General features: G+C 48.7%; 1 protein-coding gene across 9 annotated transcripts in view; it reads left to right on the top strand.

The window, feature by feature from the left end:
* Window positions 1-14,382, top strand: part of ST6GAL1 (ST6 beta-galactoside alpha-2,6-sialyltransferase 1) — a 118,466-nt gene extending 104,084 nt beyond the window's left edge. For all 9 annotated transcript variants that reach the window (XM_042998950.1, XM_042998951.1, XM_042998946.1 and 6 more), the window contains 3 exons: window positions 9,065-9,163; window positions 10,442-10,616; window positions 12,880-14,382. In XM_042998950.1, coding sequence (XP_042854884.1) covers window positions 9,065-9,163; window positions 10,442-10,616; window positions 12,880-13,121 — 516 coding nt within the window. In that variant the 3' untranslated portion in view covers window positions 13,122-14,382. The remainder of the gene's footprint in view (window positions 1-9,064; window positions 9,164-10,441; window positions 10,617-12,879) is intronic.
* Window positions 14,383-14,933: the final 551 nt, after the last annotated feature.

Raw genomic sequence — 14,933 nt, 5'->3', positions numbered from 1 at the left:
TGATGTGATAGGACATCCTTTGTATTGGAATTCACAGGGCGTAAAAGGACTTTGGAGATCAACTAGCCACGAATTCATGCCACAAATTCTCATTGATTACCTGCTCCGTGCCAGCCTCTGTGAAGGGAGCTGGAATTCAGCAGCCCGCAACAGCAGTAAAACAGAGACAGACGTGTTCCCTGTGCTTGTGGAGCCCACGATCTTGTGGGGTCATTTCATTTTCCGAACAGGATGACCGAGGCCCAGGAAGAAAAGGTGGTCCGCACAACCCACATAGGGTAATGGCAGACCTGTGCAGGATGAATGAAGGCCTCGTCACAGCTGGGTCAGGCTCTTCCCTGGCTCCCTGCTGGTGCCTTCCCAGTCCACGCCTATCTCTACCATCATCCTGGTTATCCATCTCATTTATTGCCTGGCTCTCCCACCATGGCGTATGGGCTCCAAGAGGAGGCGCGTTTGTCTGTTTGGTTCACTCTTAAACCCAAATGCCTGGACCAGTGCCCATTATGTAGTCGGTGTGCAATAAATATTTGTTGAGTATAGTCCAGAGAACCTTCTGCTCCTTCAGTGGACTGCCTCCAAACTTCTCCAAATTCTTTAAAAAAATTTTTTTGAGCTTTGTATTTGCAAATACTTGAAACTTTCAGCAAAGTTGCAATAATATGACCAAAACCAAGATTGCCTGTATAGCCTTTATCCGGACCCTATTACTTTTTCATTTTACCCCATTGCTATATCATCTGCTCTTTTCATTCTTCAGAATAGGTTTTCATTTGAGAGTAAGTTGTATATATTGTAGACATTAATTCCTGAGGACAGAAAGTTTATACCCCTCCCCCCCACTATATCAACTCATTTGTTGAAGCTCTAACCTTCAATGTGATTGTGTTTGGGATGGGGTCTTTCAGAGATAAATATATTTCCATGAGGTCTTGAGTGTGGGTCCCCGTGATATATCTGCCATGTGAGGAAGGTGGCTGTCTACAAGCCAGGATGGGCAGCTCTACCAGGAACCAAATCTGCTGGCACCTTGACCTTGGACTTCCCCAGCCTCTAGAACCGTGAGAAGTAAATGCCTGTCACTTAAGCCATCCAGTCTATGGTATTGTGTCATAGCTGCCTGAGCTAAGATTTGTTGGTACTGAGAAGTGGGGTGCAGCTATAAGAAAACCTAACAATGTGTAGTGGCTTTAGAACTGGGCAATTGACAGAAGCTGGAGGAGATTTGGAGGGCATGCTTGAACTAAAGATGCTAAGGGACATTCTGGTGAGGACTCGAAAAGAGGAGAGCCAGGGTGTCTGGGTGGCTCAGTTGGTTGAGCATCTGATTGTGGCTCAGGTTCTGATCTCATGGTTCCTGAGTTTGAGACTCACATGAGGCTCACTGCCGTCAGTGAAGAGCCTGCTTCGGATCCTCTGTCTCCTTCGCTCTCTGCCCCTCCCCTGCTTGTGCACATGTGCGCTCTCTCTCTCTCTCTCTCTCAAAAATAAACATTAAAAGTTAAAAAAAGATGGGAGCTGGAGAGATAGCTTCTATCTTTCTAGAGAATATGGAAATAATCGTGAACAGAATGCTGGCAGGTTATATGGATGATAAAGGCCATTCTGGTGAGATCTCAGGTGGAAATGAGGAACATGTTATTGAACAGTGGAGAAAAAGTGATCCTTATTATAAAGTGGCAGAGATTTTGACTGAGTACTAATGTTTTGTGGAAGGTAGAACTTTTGAGCAAAGAAGTTGGATATTTATCTAAGGTAATTTCTAAGCAAAATGTTGAAGGAGTAGCTTGGTTTCTCCTGGCTGCTTTCAGTGAGATAGAAGTAGACAAAAATGAATTTAAAAAGGAATTGTTTAGCAAAAAGGAAACAGAGCTTAAAGATTTGAAAATTCTTGGCTTATCTATAATGCAAAAAAATGAGAAAGCTTGTTCTGAGGAGGAAACTAAGGGGTGGCCCAAGACCACTTGATAAAGAGATCAGCAAGGGTGTGAACCACAGAGCTAATCAGCCACCTCAGCAGAAACACTGCCAGCTTGAGCTGAAGGAAACGGATACAGGACGAAGTGGAGGAAGGCTCCTGGGCTTCTTAGATACTACAGGACCAGACCACAGAGCTCTTTGGCTGCAAACTGTCATTGTGCCTTACAGCAGGAAAAGCATGATCCCAAATGTGATTCAGAAATCATCAGGGCTGCGTCCTTGGTTTCAAAGGTGGGAGGGGGGCATTGCTGTGGTTTTATTAGGCCAGATGACAGCTACTCAGAGCCTTGGGGGTATGACTCCTGACTGGCCCCCGTGGGTCCATGAGGCATGACATTGAACCAAAGAGGATTTTTTTAAATGTTTATTTAATTATTTTTGAGAGAGAGAGCAGGGAGGGGCAGAGAGAGAGGGGGAGACAGAATCCCAAGCAGGCTCTGCACTGTGAGCACAGAGCCCAATGCGGGACTCAAACCCATGAACTGTGAGATCATGACCTGAGCTGAAACCAAGATTCGGACACTTAACCCACTGAACCACCCAGGCCCAGCCCCAAAGATGATTCTTCTCAAACCTCTGCATCTAGTGGTATTTACTTTGCTAGGTTTTGGCCTTCCTTGGGACCTGTTACCTCTTTCTTCCTTCCTTCGGATTTCCCCCTTTGGGAATGGGAATGTCCATCCTATGCCGTCCCACCATTGTATTTTGGAAGGACATAACTTTTCTGGTTTCATGGGTTCACAGCTGGAAAAGAGTTTTGCTTCAGGATGAACTACCTCACCCTTACGTGATTTAGATATTTACATGAGACGTAGGACTTTAGACTTTAGAGTTGATGTTGGAGTGAGTTGAGGCATCCGGTGATGTTGGGTGGAATTAATGTATTTTGCATGTTGGAAGGATGTGATTTTGGAGGATCCAGGGACAGAATGTTATGAACTGAATGTGTCTCTCCTGAATTCATCTGTCGAAGCCCTGACTTCCAGTGCAATGGTGTTTGGCAGTGGGGCTTTTGGGAGATGACTGGATGTAGATGAAGTCTTGAGGGTAGGGTCTCTATGATGGGATTAGTGGCCTTATAAGAACAAAGAGAGGGAGGGAGGGAGGGAGGGAGAGAGAGAGAGAGAGAGAGAGAGAGAGAGAGAGAGAGACACCAGAGCTCACTTTCATTCCACCAGGTGAGGACACGGAGAAAAGCAGCCATTTGCAAGCCACAAGGTGGGTTCTCACTGCGAAACCAAATGTGCTGGTACCTCAGTCTTGGGCTACCCATCCTCCAGAACTGTGAGAAATAAATGTCTGCTGTTCAAGGCATCCAGTTTCTGGTATTTTGTTATAGTAACCTGAGCAGACTAAGTTAATACACACTTCAGTCTGTATTTCCTAAGAATGAGAATATTGTCTTACTCAACCAAAGTACAGTTATGAACTTCATACATTTACACTGGTAACATACTTCAATCTGTCTGCATTCCAGACAGATCTGTTTCCTAATTGACCTAATAATAATGTCTTTTATGGCATTTTTTTTTCTTTTAGTACAAGAGCCAGTCCAGGATCGGGATACACATACACATAACATTTATTCTTTTTCCTTAATGGTCTGTGGACGAACACTTGAATATTGTGCCACTGTCCCGCTCCTCATCAAAATTTCCTCCTATATTTTGCATTCATGACTCACTTTTGCCTGAACCAGTTTTTACTGTGATGGTTGCAAAATGGTACTTTCTAACTATAGCTCTCCCTGCCCCGCATCACTGGGTTGGCACTCAGAATTCTACTGTAAGTGTAACCCTCACTTCTCCTCCTCCCATTTATTTCCTCCCTCCCGCCTCTCCTTTCTTTCTCTATGTTTTATTGGTAAGAACTCATGGATTCCGTATTTTTTTTTTCAATGGTTTGTAATTCATCAGTGTTCCGAATTACTTTGGCATTCACATGGTTTCAGATTTGGCCAGTGGGAGTTCCTTCAAGCTAGCTCTTGTTTCCCCATGACATACATGCTCTTATCATTTTTCTTATCACTCTATGTTCTGGCATAACAAGATATTCCAGTTCATTCTAGACTTATCTGTTGCATTTTAAATGTTTGATCATTATTCATTTTATCCTGAATATATGCATACACGGTGTTCTGGATTAGAGACAGATTTCTTATTTAAATACTTCATAGTACATAATGAATGCATTGATCCATCTTTGCCCAAGCTCCTACTTCTGGGGCAGTGTAGCGAGAGCCAGATCAATTTTGCGTGACTGGCCAGATACCCCATAGGCAAAGGATAAAAAATAAATGATCCCCTCATACCCCACTTATAAAAGGCAGGAAGTGGTTGTCATCTACCCTTCCAGAAAGGGGCTTTTTTTTTTTCCTTAGAGACAGAGCGAGCAGGGAAGAGGGACAGAGGGAGAGAGAGAGACTCTTACGCAGGCTCCACGCCCAATGCGGAGCCCGACTTGAAGCTCAGTCTCATGACCCTGAGATCATGACCTGAGCTGAAATCAAGATTTGGCCACTTAACTGACTGAGCCACCCAGGCGCCCCATACTTATGGTTCTTTTGATGACTTCCTGGGATGCCTGGTAGAATTCAGGCCCCTCTGACTTGGTGGCTTTCCATTTGAGGTGCCCTGGGCACCTCCTGTCCAGGTCCAGTTTACCATGGTCAAGACTTCATTTCTCATATCTACTCAAGACACTGACCACCCTTTGTTTGTCTCCCTATAGCACTAACCCCCTTTGTGACTCTGGCAAATTCGCAAATCAGCTAGAACACACTCTTTCTTTTGTTATCCCTTATTATTTTGAATGAAGGTTGTCTAGTGCAGTGGGAAAAGATCAGACAGGCCTTGATTTGCATCCAAGCTCCATCCGTTCCTGGCTGTGTGATCTTGGGCTAGTTATGGAACCTAAGAGCTTCCTTTTCATACTCTGTTTGGGGCTGGGCAATACTGTGAGGGATAAGTAAGAAGACATTGACTTTAATTGCTGTGTGAGTTTAACAAAACGACTAAGTCTAGACTCTATAGTTAAGATATCAGTATACACACACACACACACACACACACACACACACACACACACACAGTATATTAGTTTCCTAGGCCTGCCATAACAAAGTACCAGGTAACAAGCCACCAGGTAGGGTGGCTTAAACTACGGAGATTTGTTTTTTCACAATTCTGGAGGCCAGAGCAACAAGATCAAGGTGCCATCAAGGTTGGTTTCTGATAAAGGCTCTCTTCCTGGTCTGTGGATGGCCACCGTCTCTCTATGTCTTCATGTGGTCTTTCCCCTATGTGCATGTGGAGAGAAAGAGATCTTTGGCATCTTTTCCTTTTCTTGTAAGAATATCAATCTTCTCAGATTAGGGATCTATCCTTGTGACCTCATTTAACCTTAATTACTGCCCTGAAGGCCCTATCTCCAATATAGTCCAGTTGGGGGTCAGGGTTTCAACATACAAAGTTCAGTCCATAACTGAGGGAAGAAAGATTTGGGAAGAATAAAAACCATTCAGGTAAGATCTGCAGAATGCAATGATTGGGGTTATTATTTTATTCTTCCATATATTGATATATGTGTATATTCTTGTCTTTTCTAACTTTCCGCAGTGACCATTTCTTACTCTGTGACTGGAGAGAGTATTTTAAACAGGTTTCCATCTCCCTGGTGTAACCTTTTCCTGGCAGGTGTTCCTTGGGGCTCCGTTGCTATGGCAGTGACTTATTTTCCTCATCATGAGGCTCCTGGGATCCCTTGAACTCAGGTCAGACTCTGCACGAGATTAAGTACAGGAGCATTTGGAAACACTTTGATTCTCTCCCGTGTGCCTTCTGCTGCAGCTGAAAACATGACAGATTGAGATGCTGTCCAGGCATGGCTGGTCATGCAGGGCCTTACAGGGTGATAATGTCCTATAAATAAGCTACCTTAGCCTGGAGAGGGGCAGCTGCCCTCCTAAGACCACAGAGTGGGTTAGACATGAAGCATTGCCCCACTTGCCCAAGCAGTTTTGAGGCTCTCTTGTCTTTGAGGACATCTTTAAATCTCACAGCAGAATTAATGTGGTAAGTACAGAGCCCAGTCCATGTAAGGTTGAGGAGTGCTTTGCTAGTTTCTTCCCTCTCCCCGCACAGGTCCTGGCTGTGTTCACTTTCTGTTCCTCCTCTGGATAAACTAGCACTTACTGTCCTGCTTTGTCATTTGCCTCATCAAGTGGCTTGGGTGAATGGCCATTTCCCCACCATGTGTGGTGAGAACTGAGGGTGGCCCGGACCCTGTTGGTGTGCTCACTTATTTAAGGGCCTCGTGGTTTATGAATATAGCCTTGTGGGGGGAAAAACAGACACTCGGGGAGGAGCCAGCCTCTAGACTCTGGTTCTGGCTCTGTCCCAAGCTCACTTGGTAGCCTTGGACAAGTCTCTTTTCTCTACGGAACTCAGTTTACCCCTCTGAAAATGACAGATTTGGATCTCATCCCTCGAGGATCTTCCCGCTGTGACTTGCTACAACTCACACAAGAAGCAACGTTCCCATTGACATGTCTATGTCCCTCATCAAATGCTTTCTTTGACATCTCCTCCCAAGACCCATGGGTGACCCACCCCTGCCCTCTTTGTGGGAGGCAGTGCGGTATGTAGGTCAGAAGTATGGGCTCTGGAGCCAGACAAAAGGGCTCTAGTTCAGACCCCTTGCTTACTAGCAAGATGGCTTGGGTGAGTTTCTTAGCATCTCTGTGTCTATTTCCTTATTTATAAAATGAGCATATTAATAATTACCTCCTGGGGTTCTTGCGAAGATGAACTGAGATACTGTATGGAAAGTACCTGGCTTGTAGTAAACATCATTAAAGGGCATCCGCTGCTATCGTTGTTGTTCTCCTTTATCGTAAAGGAGAAGACTTTTGAGCAGCTCGCTTGGGATTTCTGAGGACAGTGAAGCCACAGATGGTGGCAAAGTCTTAGGGTGCCAGAACTTGGCTCCACCTGCATCCTGCTTTGTGTACTAAGAAGATTACTGGAGAGGGGCTGGAGACATCTTAAAAATTCCAGTTCTCTCTAATCCTCCTGAGTACCCATACATCACCTGGTGTCAGTACTCTGCATAGAAAGAAGCATGGCTCAGAAAAGACTTATGCTCTCAATATACCCACTGCTTTGAGGTGGAGAAGGATGGGAATAGGGAGTGAAGCAGTAGAATTCTGAAGACAAGTATAAAACAGTGGGAGGTTGGCCGCTGCTCCCTGGGCCTTCCTGCCACCAGCTTGTTGGGACACCTGCTCTGCCTTTGGACCACAGCACTGAATATCTGTGCCGGGACTTAACAATGTTCCTCACAGACCGAGGACCGCCCTTAAAGTCAGAAGATGTGGGTTCGGTTCCTAGTTCCTGTGGTCCTCAGCTGTGGAACTCAAGGCCAGTTGTCTCATCCTTGAACTTCACATCCCTGCCTCGCCCCCAGTGGCACATGCCCATTGCTTTTCTTTCCATGTTACCATTTTAGGAAATGACCCGAGGTCTGGAAGTCACCCTTAGCCCCCTTTCCTTCACTTTCAACACCCAACGAGTCTGCAGGTCTACAGCTGACAGTTGTAACTCTTTGTCGTCATTCCTTCTCCATCATTTCTTAGGCCTCAGCAGCAGCTTCTGCCTGGTCTCCTTTCTCTGAAACTCTAGAGACTCCAGGACACTAGTCTGTTGAGATCCTTCTCACTTAAAAGACTTCACGGGTCCCATAATCTACTGAAGAAACCCTAAGTTCCCTGGCATGGTCCCTGCTTACGTTTTTCTAGTACCTTCCAGCTCTCCCTTTGTATCCTAGCTGCACTGGACAACCTGCAATTCCCAGACAAGCTCCTCACTGTACCAAGTAGAACTAAGTTTGTCTATAAGTGCCAGGAACACTCTTCCCACCCCTCAACACTAGGTTAACAAGATAAAAATGTATTTCTGTCTCATGTAAAATAAGTCCAAGGGTAGACATTTCAGGGCTGCTATGATGTTCCAGTGTGTCAGGAACCCAGGCTCCTGCTACCTTGTGTATTTGCCCTTCAGTCCTGTGGCTTCAACTCCACAGTCCAAGATGACTGCTGAAGCTCCAGCCATCACATCTACTTTGGGCCAGCAGGAAAGAGGAATGAACAAGGAAAGGCATGACTTTGCCTCTAAGGACACTTCCTGCAAGTCACACTTGCTCCCACACCCTCGGCCAGAATTTTATCACGTGGCCATGCTTAGCTATAAGAGAAGCTGGGACATTTTTATTTCAGGTAGTCTTTATTTTAGATAGCCCTGTGTTGAGGCAAGCAGAAATGTTTGTTTCCAAGGAAGAAAGAAGGGATGAATATTGGGTGATGCCCAGCAGTCTCTTTCACATAATCTCACATTTGGGGATTTGCACACATTGCTTTTTCTGTCTGGGACACCTTCCCTCTCCCTACACCCCCCTTCCCTGGCTTGGCCTGCTATTATTTGTCCCTTAACCACTCACTCACCTCATGGCCATACTCTCCCTGGCCCCCTGTGACTTGACACCCAGTGCAACTACATAATCCCCACCACTAATATTTCTTGTCTCAAAGATATGCTGAGGAAGTGGGGTTATATTCTTCAGGCTTCCAGGGCCTTCCTACCTTTGGGGGAGGTTTGGGGGCGACGAGATGGCTGAATGACCTCCGAGGCCAATGACAAGTTGGTGTTCCCTGGGTTGTACACAGACCACCCACCTTCCCATAGTCGCTCTTGAGACATTGCAGTAACACTGATTAGGTCTCCCCCTCGTGATGGTGAGTGGTCGAGGTGGGGAGGGATTATTGTGATTCTGGCTTTTATTGTCAAACAATTCTTGATTTGATTTCCGCCATTTGTTCGTCTCAGTTTCCACCTGGGCAACATGTGCCTTTTAGGGTGAGTGTTGACAGCTGATCTCATATGGCATTGAAATTTAAGTGCTGCACCGAAACTTAGAAGACTCATGGGCCCTGGGGCCTCAGGTGGTACTTGTGACCTGTCAGTTACTACCACAAGCAGAATGTTTACATGTCGACATCCAGGTGACAGTTTGCTGCTTCTTCTTGCAGTTAGTCACCACTGAAGGGCGCTTCCTCAAAGACAGTTTGTACAACGAGGGAATCCTAATTGTGTGGGACCCATCTGTTTACCATTCAGATATCCCAAAGGTAAGTGGGTATCCATGGGAGGTAGGGATGAGTCTTCTGTTTGCCTGTAGATGTCCCTGAGTTCCTGGGTTTGAGAGTCATCTGGGCCATCCCTGAGGACTGGCTCTTTCAGTTTGAGGACAACACACTTCATCCGGAATAGCAGCGCGGAAGTATTCCCGTCCTATACCAGTGCCCTCTGCGCCCTGCCCCATGGTGCTGTGTTTTCATCTCTTAATTATGGTATGGATCAGGAGTAACAGGGCCCGAATTTCTCACTGGAGTGGGGTTGTGTTCATCTAATTCAAAAAATTTTTAATTTTTTTAATGTTTTTTATTTATTTTTGAGACAGAGAGAGACAGAGCATGAGCAGGGGAGGGGCAGAGAGAGAGGGAGACACAGAATCCGAAGCAGGCAGGCTCTGAGCTGAGCCGAAGTCGGATGCCCAACTGACTGAGCCACCCAGGCGCCCCTAATTCAGTTATTTCTGACGCAGATCAGCAGGAATAGACAATGGTTACTCTTACTCCTATGACAGAATCACCATGCTTGACCTACTTCCGGTCTCCAGAATTCTTCCATTTCACTCTCGTAACAACACAGGGAAGTAGGTAGAAGCATGGTTATTTCCCTTTTGCAGGTGAGGAGACTGGACTGTGGAGAGGGGAAGTCGCCTGTCCCAGGGCTTGGTTTACTAAGCAGGGGGCACTCTTTCAGAAAGGCAACAGAAGTCTCGGGCCTGCCGGCTCCTCAGCCTCTCCAGATTGGCGCTCTCGCTGTTTGTCCTGCACGTCGGTTGGCCTCTCCCTGATGTGGCTTCAGTGCCACAGGAGAATGGCTTTAGGGCGGAAGGACGGGGTGCTTGGGGACCCTCTGGGGACACTTGATTCTGGAGTCAGACCCGGCAGTAGCCGACAGGCTCTGGTGACCCCTGGTACCCTCACCACCTCAGCCCCCGCACTTTGGCACTGATCTCCCTGAAAGCAGAAGTTGGCCAGGGTCAGGACAGGGACTTTGAACCCCCAGATGTGGCAAGCTGTGCCCCAGTTTTCGCCCCCTTAGAGGTGGGGTTAGACGGTGCCAAGGGCCCCTTTGAGCTCTGGCAGCTTTCCCAGAGATTATGATCCTGAAGTCTGAGGCTGTTCCAGGGTCACCAGGCTCAGAATCCCCTGTGAGCATAGGCTATGTGCTGGGTCCCCTGTGCTATCAAGTGAGTGCTGTGATGTGGAGGAGTCTGGAATCTGCTCCGAGCCGAGGCACATCCCTCTCCTTGAGAAGACCATTTCCTTCTCTTTCAGTGGTACCAGAGCCCTGACTACAGCTTCTTTGAGAACTACAAGAGTTATCGCAAGCTTCATCCCGATCAGCCCTTTTACATCCTCAGGCCCCAGATGCCTTGGGAGCTGTGGGACATCATTCAAGAAGTCTCTCCGGAGGAGATTCAGCCCAACCCCCCATCCTCTGGGATGCTTGGTGAGTCCGCATCTGGGGAAGGACCTCTCGTGTTTGTTTCTAGAAGCGGTTAGCGCTCTTCTGGGACCTCATTCGTTCATTCGTTTCTTTGCTCACCAAACAACTGCTAGGTTTTTGTTGTATTTGTATACTGTGCCAAGTTCTAGCTAAGATCCAGAGATCGGAAGATAGAATCCTTCTCCATTAGGGTCTTTGGTGGTGGAGTTCAGTCAGGCGTCCAAGGCCAGGAGGGAGCAGCTGCCCGGTTGTGCCAGGAGGGAGCTTTGTGGAGGGGTGGCGTCAGCCCAGGCCTGGGCAAGGGGCAGATTTGGTGGTGGGGGCTGGGCAAGAAAGCAGAAGAGCAGGGCTGGGATTTGGAAGATGAGGTGAGGAAGACACTTGCCTCAGGTGTACAGTTTAAGGGAGCACCAAAAAATTTCAGTAACAAATAACATCAATACAGACTCTCTTCAAAACCACAACGAATGCAAGATTTGGTGCTGAGTGAAATATCAAACATTTTAAATAAAAACAGGATCACTAATAATGTTCTGCTGAGCCATATTGGCATCCGAGGAAAAATCAAGACTCAGTAATACTTTATTCTGGATTTCAAAAGTTTGTTTAATCCAGTGAGTGCCCCAATTATGTTCCTGATAGAGGAATGAGCTGTGCAGCTTTATTGGTTTAGGCGTCATGAATGGAGCTGAGCGAGCTGGTGAGGGTGGGCTGAGGTCTGAGTCCAGACGGTCCTGAATGCTGGCTTCATACTTTCTTCTCGGATGCATGGAAGGGAAACTCTCCTCTGAGCCCCCGCAGGGGACCCCTTTCCCTGGGGATGGATGGACAGAAAGATGGATGGATGGTTGGATGGCTGGCCCCTGCCACCCCCCATTGCATGATTTGCCTGCTCTCCTTCTGGAATGCAAACCACCTCAGGGTGGGGACTGAGTTTGATGCATTCTTCTGGGTCTGGCATAGGATAGCCCTGTGGAAACTGTACCCTAAGTTAATGAACAAGTCAGTGTTGAATGTCAGAGGCACTCCTTATAGAAAGGGATGGGGGCCATTTCAGTATCACACCTTCTTCATACTTTTTCCTTCAACATTTAGATGTGTGCATTTGGGGCTCTTCCAGGAGCCCTTTGGAACAGGAATGGTTGGAAAAGCACTTTCCCGTCGCCACTGCCCTGCCTTTGCCCACGCGGTCCCCTGTACCACCAATCCCCCTTTGTGCCCATCCCTAGTGGCCCCTGCCGGGCCCCACACCTGTGCTTCCAGGAAGTTTGTGGAAGACCTCTCCCATAGGAAGTGCTTCCTCCCGTAATTTCTAGAAGCACTTCCGTTGTGCCTTCATCAGTTCGTTGCAGAGCTGTCTTTTTTCCCCGCATTAGACCAGAGGCAGCCAGAGAGGGCTTTCCCCATAGCTGATTCCTCTGGAACAAAGTTGCTGCTAAGCAGTTTACAGTTTTGCTATCAGTGAGAACTGCTTCATCGCAAACGCTCCCCATACTTATGGCTGACAGAGGGGTCTGAGAGCCACCAACTTATTGTATCCTAGCAACAGCCTGTGTGGTAGGAGGAGTGGGCGGATCACCCCTTGGGGCAGATGGTGAGGGACGTGTCCTGCAGGCGATGCCTGAGCCAGGTGGGGACAGGAGGGTGGTAGCAGGAGTCTCCAGCCTCTTGATGGCACAGTGTTCTGGGAGCACCGGCCTGGCCACACCGCTTTGGCTGCATCTCCTGCCCAAAGGAGCAGAGCCCAGCGATACAGACCGTGTGTGCTCCTGTTCCCACTGCCCTCCTCCCGGCCCGGGGGAAGGTCCGTCTCCCTAAGCACTGTAAGAAGCAACTTCTCCCAATCAGCACCATCCACCAGGCTCCTGTGGGATGTAAAAGTGCTAGAAAGTACTATCTACGTGTGATGGTCCCGTCACCTCAGTCCTCTTGTCCTCTCTCTGCATATAGCTCATTCGCCCCGATAAGTTTGGTGACCGGTGGAGCGCTTCAGTCCTCTAGTGCTTGGGGGGGGGGGGACCTGTCACATACCAGCCTCTGACCTAGGTGCCAGGGATACAAAGGCACACAGGACACAACATCCCGAGGAACAGCTTGCGGGATTGGCCTACTGGCAGAGCTCAGGTTGGGAATCACAGCAATAAACAGAAACCCCGGATAGACATCTCCCCAGATTTGGGTCCCTGAGCTGCCCGGCTCATGGCACACGAGCTCAGGATGCTGGGGTGGGTCGCTGGGCAGGACTTACCTCCGCTCCCCTTTGCAGGCATCATCATCATGATGACGCTGTGTGACCAGGTGGATATTTATGAGTTCCTCCCGTCCAAGCGCAAGACTGACGTGTGTTACTACTACCAGAAGTTCTTTGACAGCGCCTGCACGATGGGCGCCTACCACCCCCTACTCTTTGAGAAGAATCTGGTGAAACACCTCAACCAGGGCACAGATGAGGACATTTACCTGCTTGGGAAAGCTACGCTGCCTGGCTTCCGGAGAATTCGCTGCTGAGCGTGGGCTTCCTGGTCAGGTCCCCTCACCCTTCTCCACCGAGCGTGGGTGGATCACATTCCCGAACAATCACAGCCTGCACCGTGGGCCTTCTGTCAGCAAGAGCCTCGGGCTGCAGGAGTCCCAAGAGCAAGCATCCAGGTCCAGCCTGCCCCGTAGCTGCAGAGGTGTGTGTGTGACCCCCAAAGACTCCTGCCACACACATGTGCACACGCACCTAGTATTCTTCCCACACACAGGCAAATGCGGGGTCCACCTTTCTCCCCAGGGCTGCCAAAGCTGGGCTGTTTTCCCCACGGGAGTGGCGTTATTCTCACAAACCAGCACTCTCTGTTGCTTGAAATCTGCTCCTAGATACTGATTTCGTGTTTTAAAGAAATTCTCCTAAATGATGATTTGCCCCGGTATAAATAAGGTGGCTCTGGGGACCAGTAGGTGGTAGGGAGCGTAGGACACATCCTCGATTCCTCTAGAACAAAGCTGCTGCCAAGCTCCATGCCCTCGGGAGAGGTGGCATTCCTGTCGCTCTAGCTGGTTTGGCGGGTCCTTAACCTGGGTGCTTGTGGGCAAAGGGTCTTGCCGAACGCACATCCTCTCCACAGGGCGATGAGAGGCACAGAAGGGCACAGGCTCCATCCTCCAGCTGCTTGCGAGCTCGGGAGGGGTCACACACTTGCTCTGTCTGCTGGTCGGAGAGGGCTTCTCTGAGCTGGGCTGTGGAGATTTTAGAGGAAGAGGAGAAACAGGCCAAGCAGACGCTTGACTCATTTGAGTTGCGTTTTCCTTTCTGCCTTTATTGCCCACATTTATTCTCTAAGGTCTGCCTGAACTTAGGGGCTCAGATGATTTTTTTGAGGAACCCCCCCACCTCAACCCGTCTGAGGCAGGGAGTGCAGCCCCCTGGCAGACACCAGGCAAGCCAGATGCCAAAAACCTGATTTGTCCATGCTCAGCCTGGCCTGACCCTACCCTGCAGTGGGATTTGCACACCGCGCGCCCACTGCTGACTGCCCTCTTGTTTTCCCCTTTAAAGCAGTGGGGGTTTTTTTTTCCTCTCTCTCTCTCAAATTATTTTTCAACATTTTCTGCTTTACAACAGTATCCCGAGCTGATGATTTCTTTGACCTTCCCGGGCCTTTTGCGGGACGTCTCTCAGGGAGTGGGGATGTGGTTCCCTAGCATTTAAAGTTGCTCTCGGGGGGCGCCTGGGTGGCTCAGTTGGTTGGGCAGCCGACTTCGGCTCAGGTCATGATCTCGCGGTCCGTGAGCTCAAGCCCCGCGTCGGGCTCTGTGCTGACAGCTCGGAGCCTGGAGCCTGTTTCAGATTCTGTGTCTCCCTCTCTCTGACCCTCCCCTGTTCATGCTCTGTCTCTCTCTGTCTCAAAAATAAATAAAAAAACGTTAAAGTTGCTCTCGGAAGTCAGAACCTTAGAGATCACAACCGATTCTCACAAGGTATATCAGACGGCCATGCCCTCTGGCCCTCCAGCAACGGTGCAGCATCAGAGTCTCCAGACAGAGGCCCTCGCACCCTGGTCTGCCAACAGGCTTCCTGGGTAGTTGTGCTACCCCGTTCCCTGGTGGAGAAGCATACTGGGCTAGGCCAGCCCTGCCCTGTGGAGAAGGCAGAGTGCTCGCTCAGGGTTACAAAGTAATGCTGTAGAGCCAGGGTTCCTAGACCCAGGCGTTTGGACTCCTGGCCTTATGTGCTCAACGGCCCCTCAAGCTCGAGCTCTAGAACAGCTGTCTGGGAGCTGGAGCTGGCTCACTTGCTGCCAAACCCTTGGTTTATAGAAGAGTAGAAGGAACCCA

This window comes from Panthera tigris, chromosome C2 (assembly GCF_018350195.1).
Source record: "Panthera tigris isolate Pti1 chromosome C2, P.tigris_Pti1_mat1.1, whole genome shotgun sequence".
NCBI classification, from domain to species: Eukaryota; Metazoa; Chordata; class Mammalia; order Carnivora; family Felidae; genus Panthera; species Panthera tigris.
The sequence above is the reverse complement of the archived record's forward strand: the minus strand, read 5'-3'. Positions and strand labels throughout refer to the sequence as shown.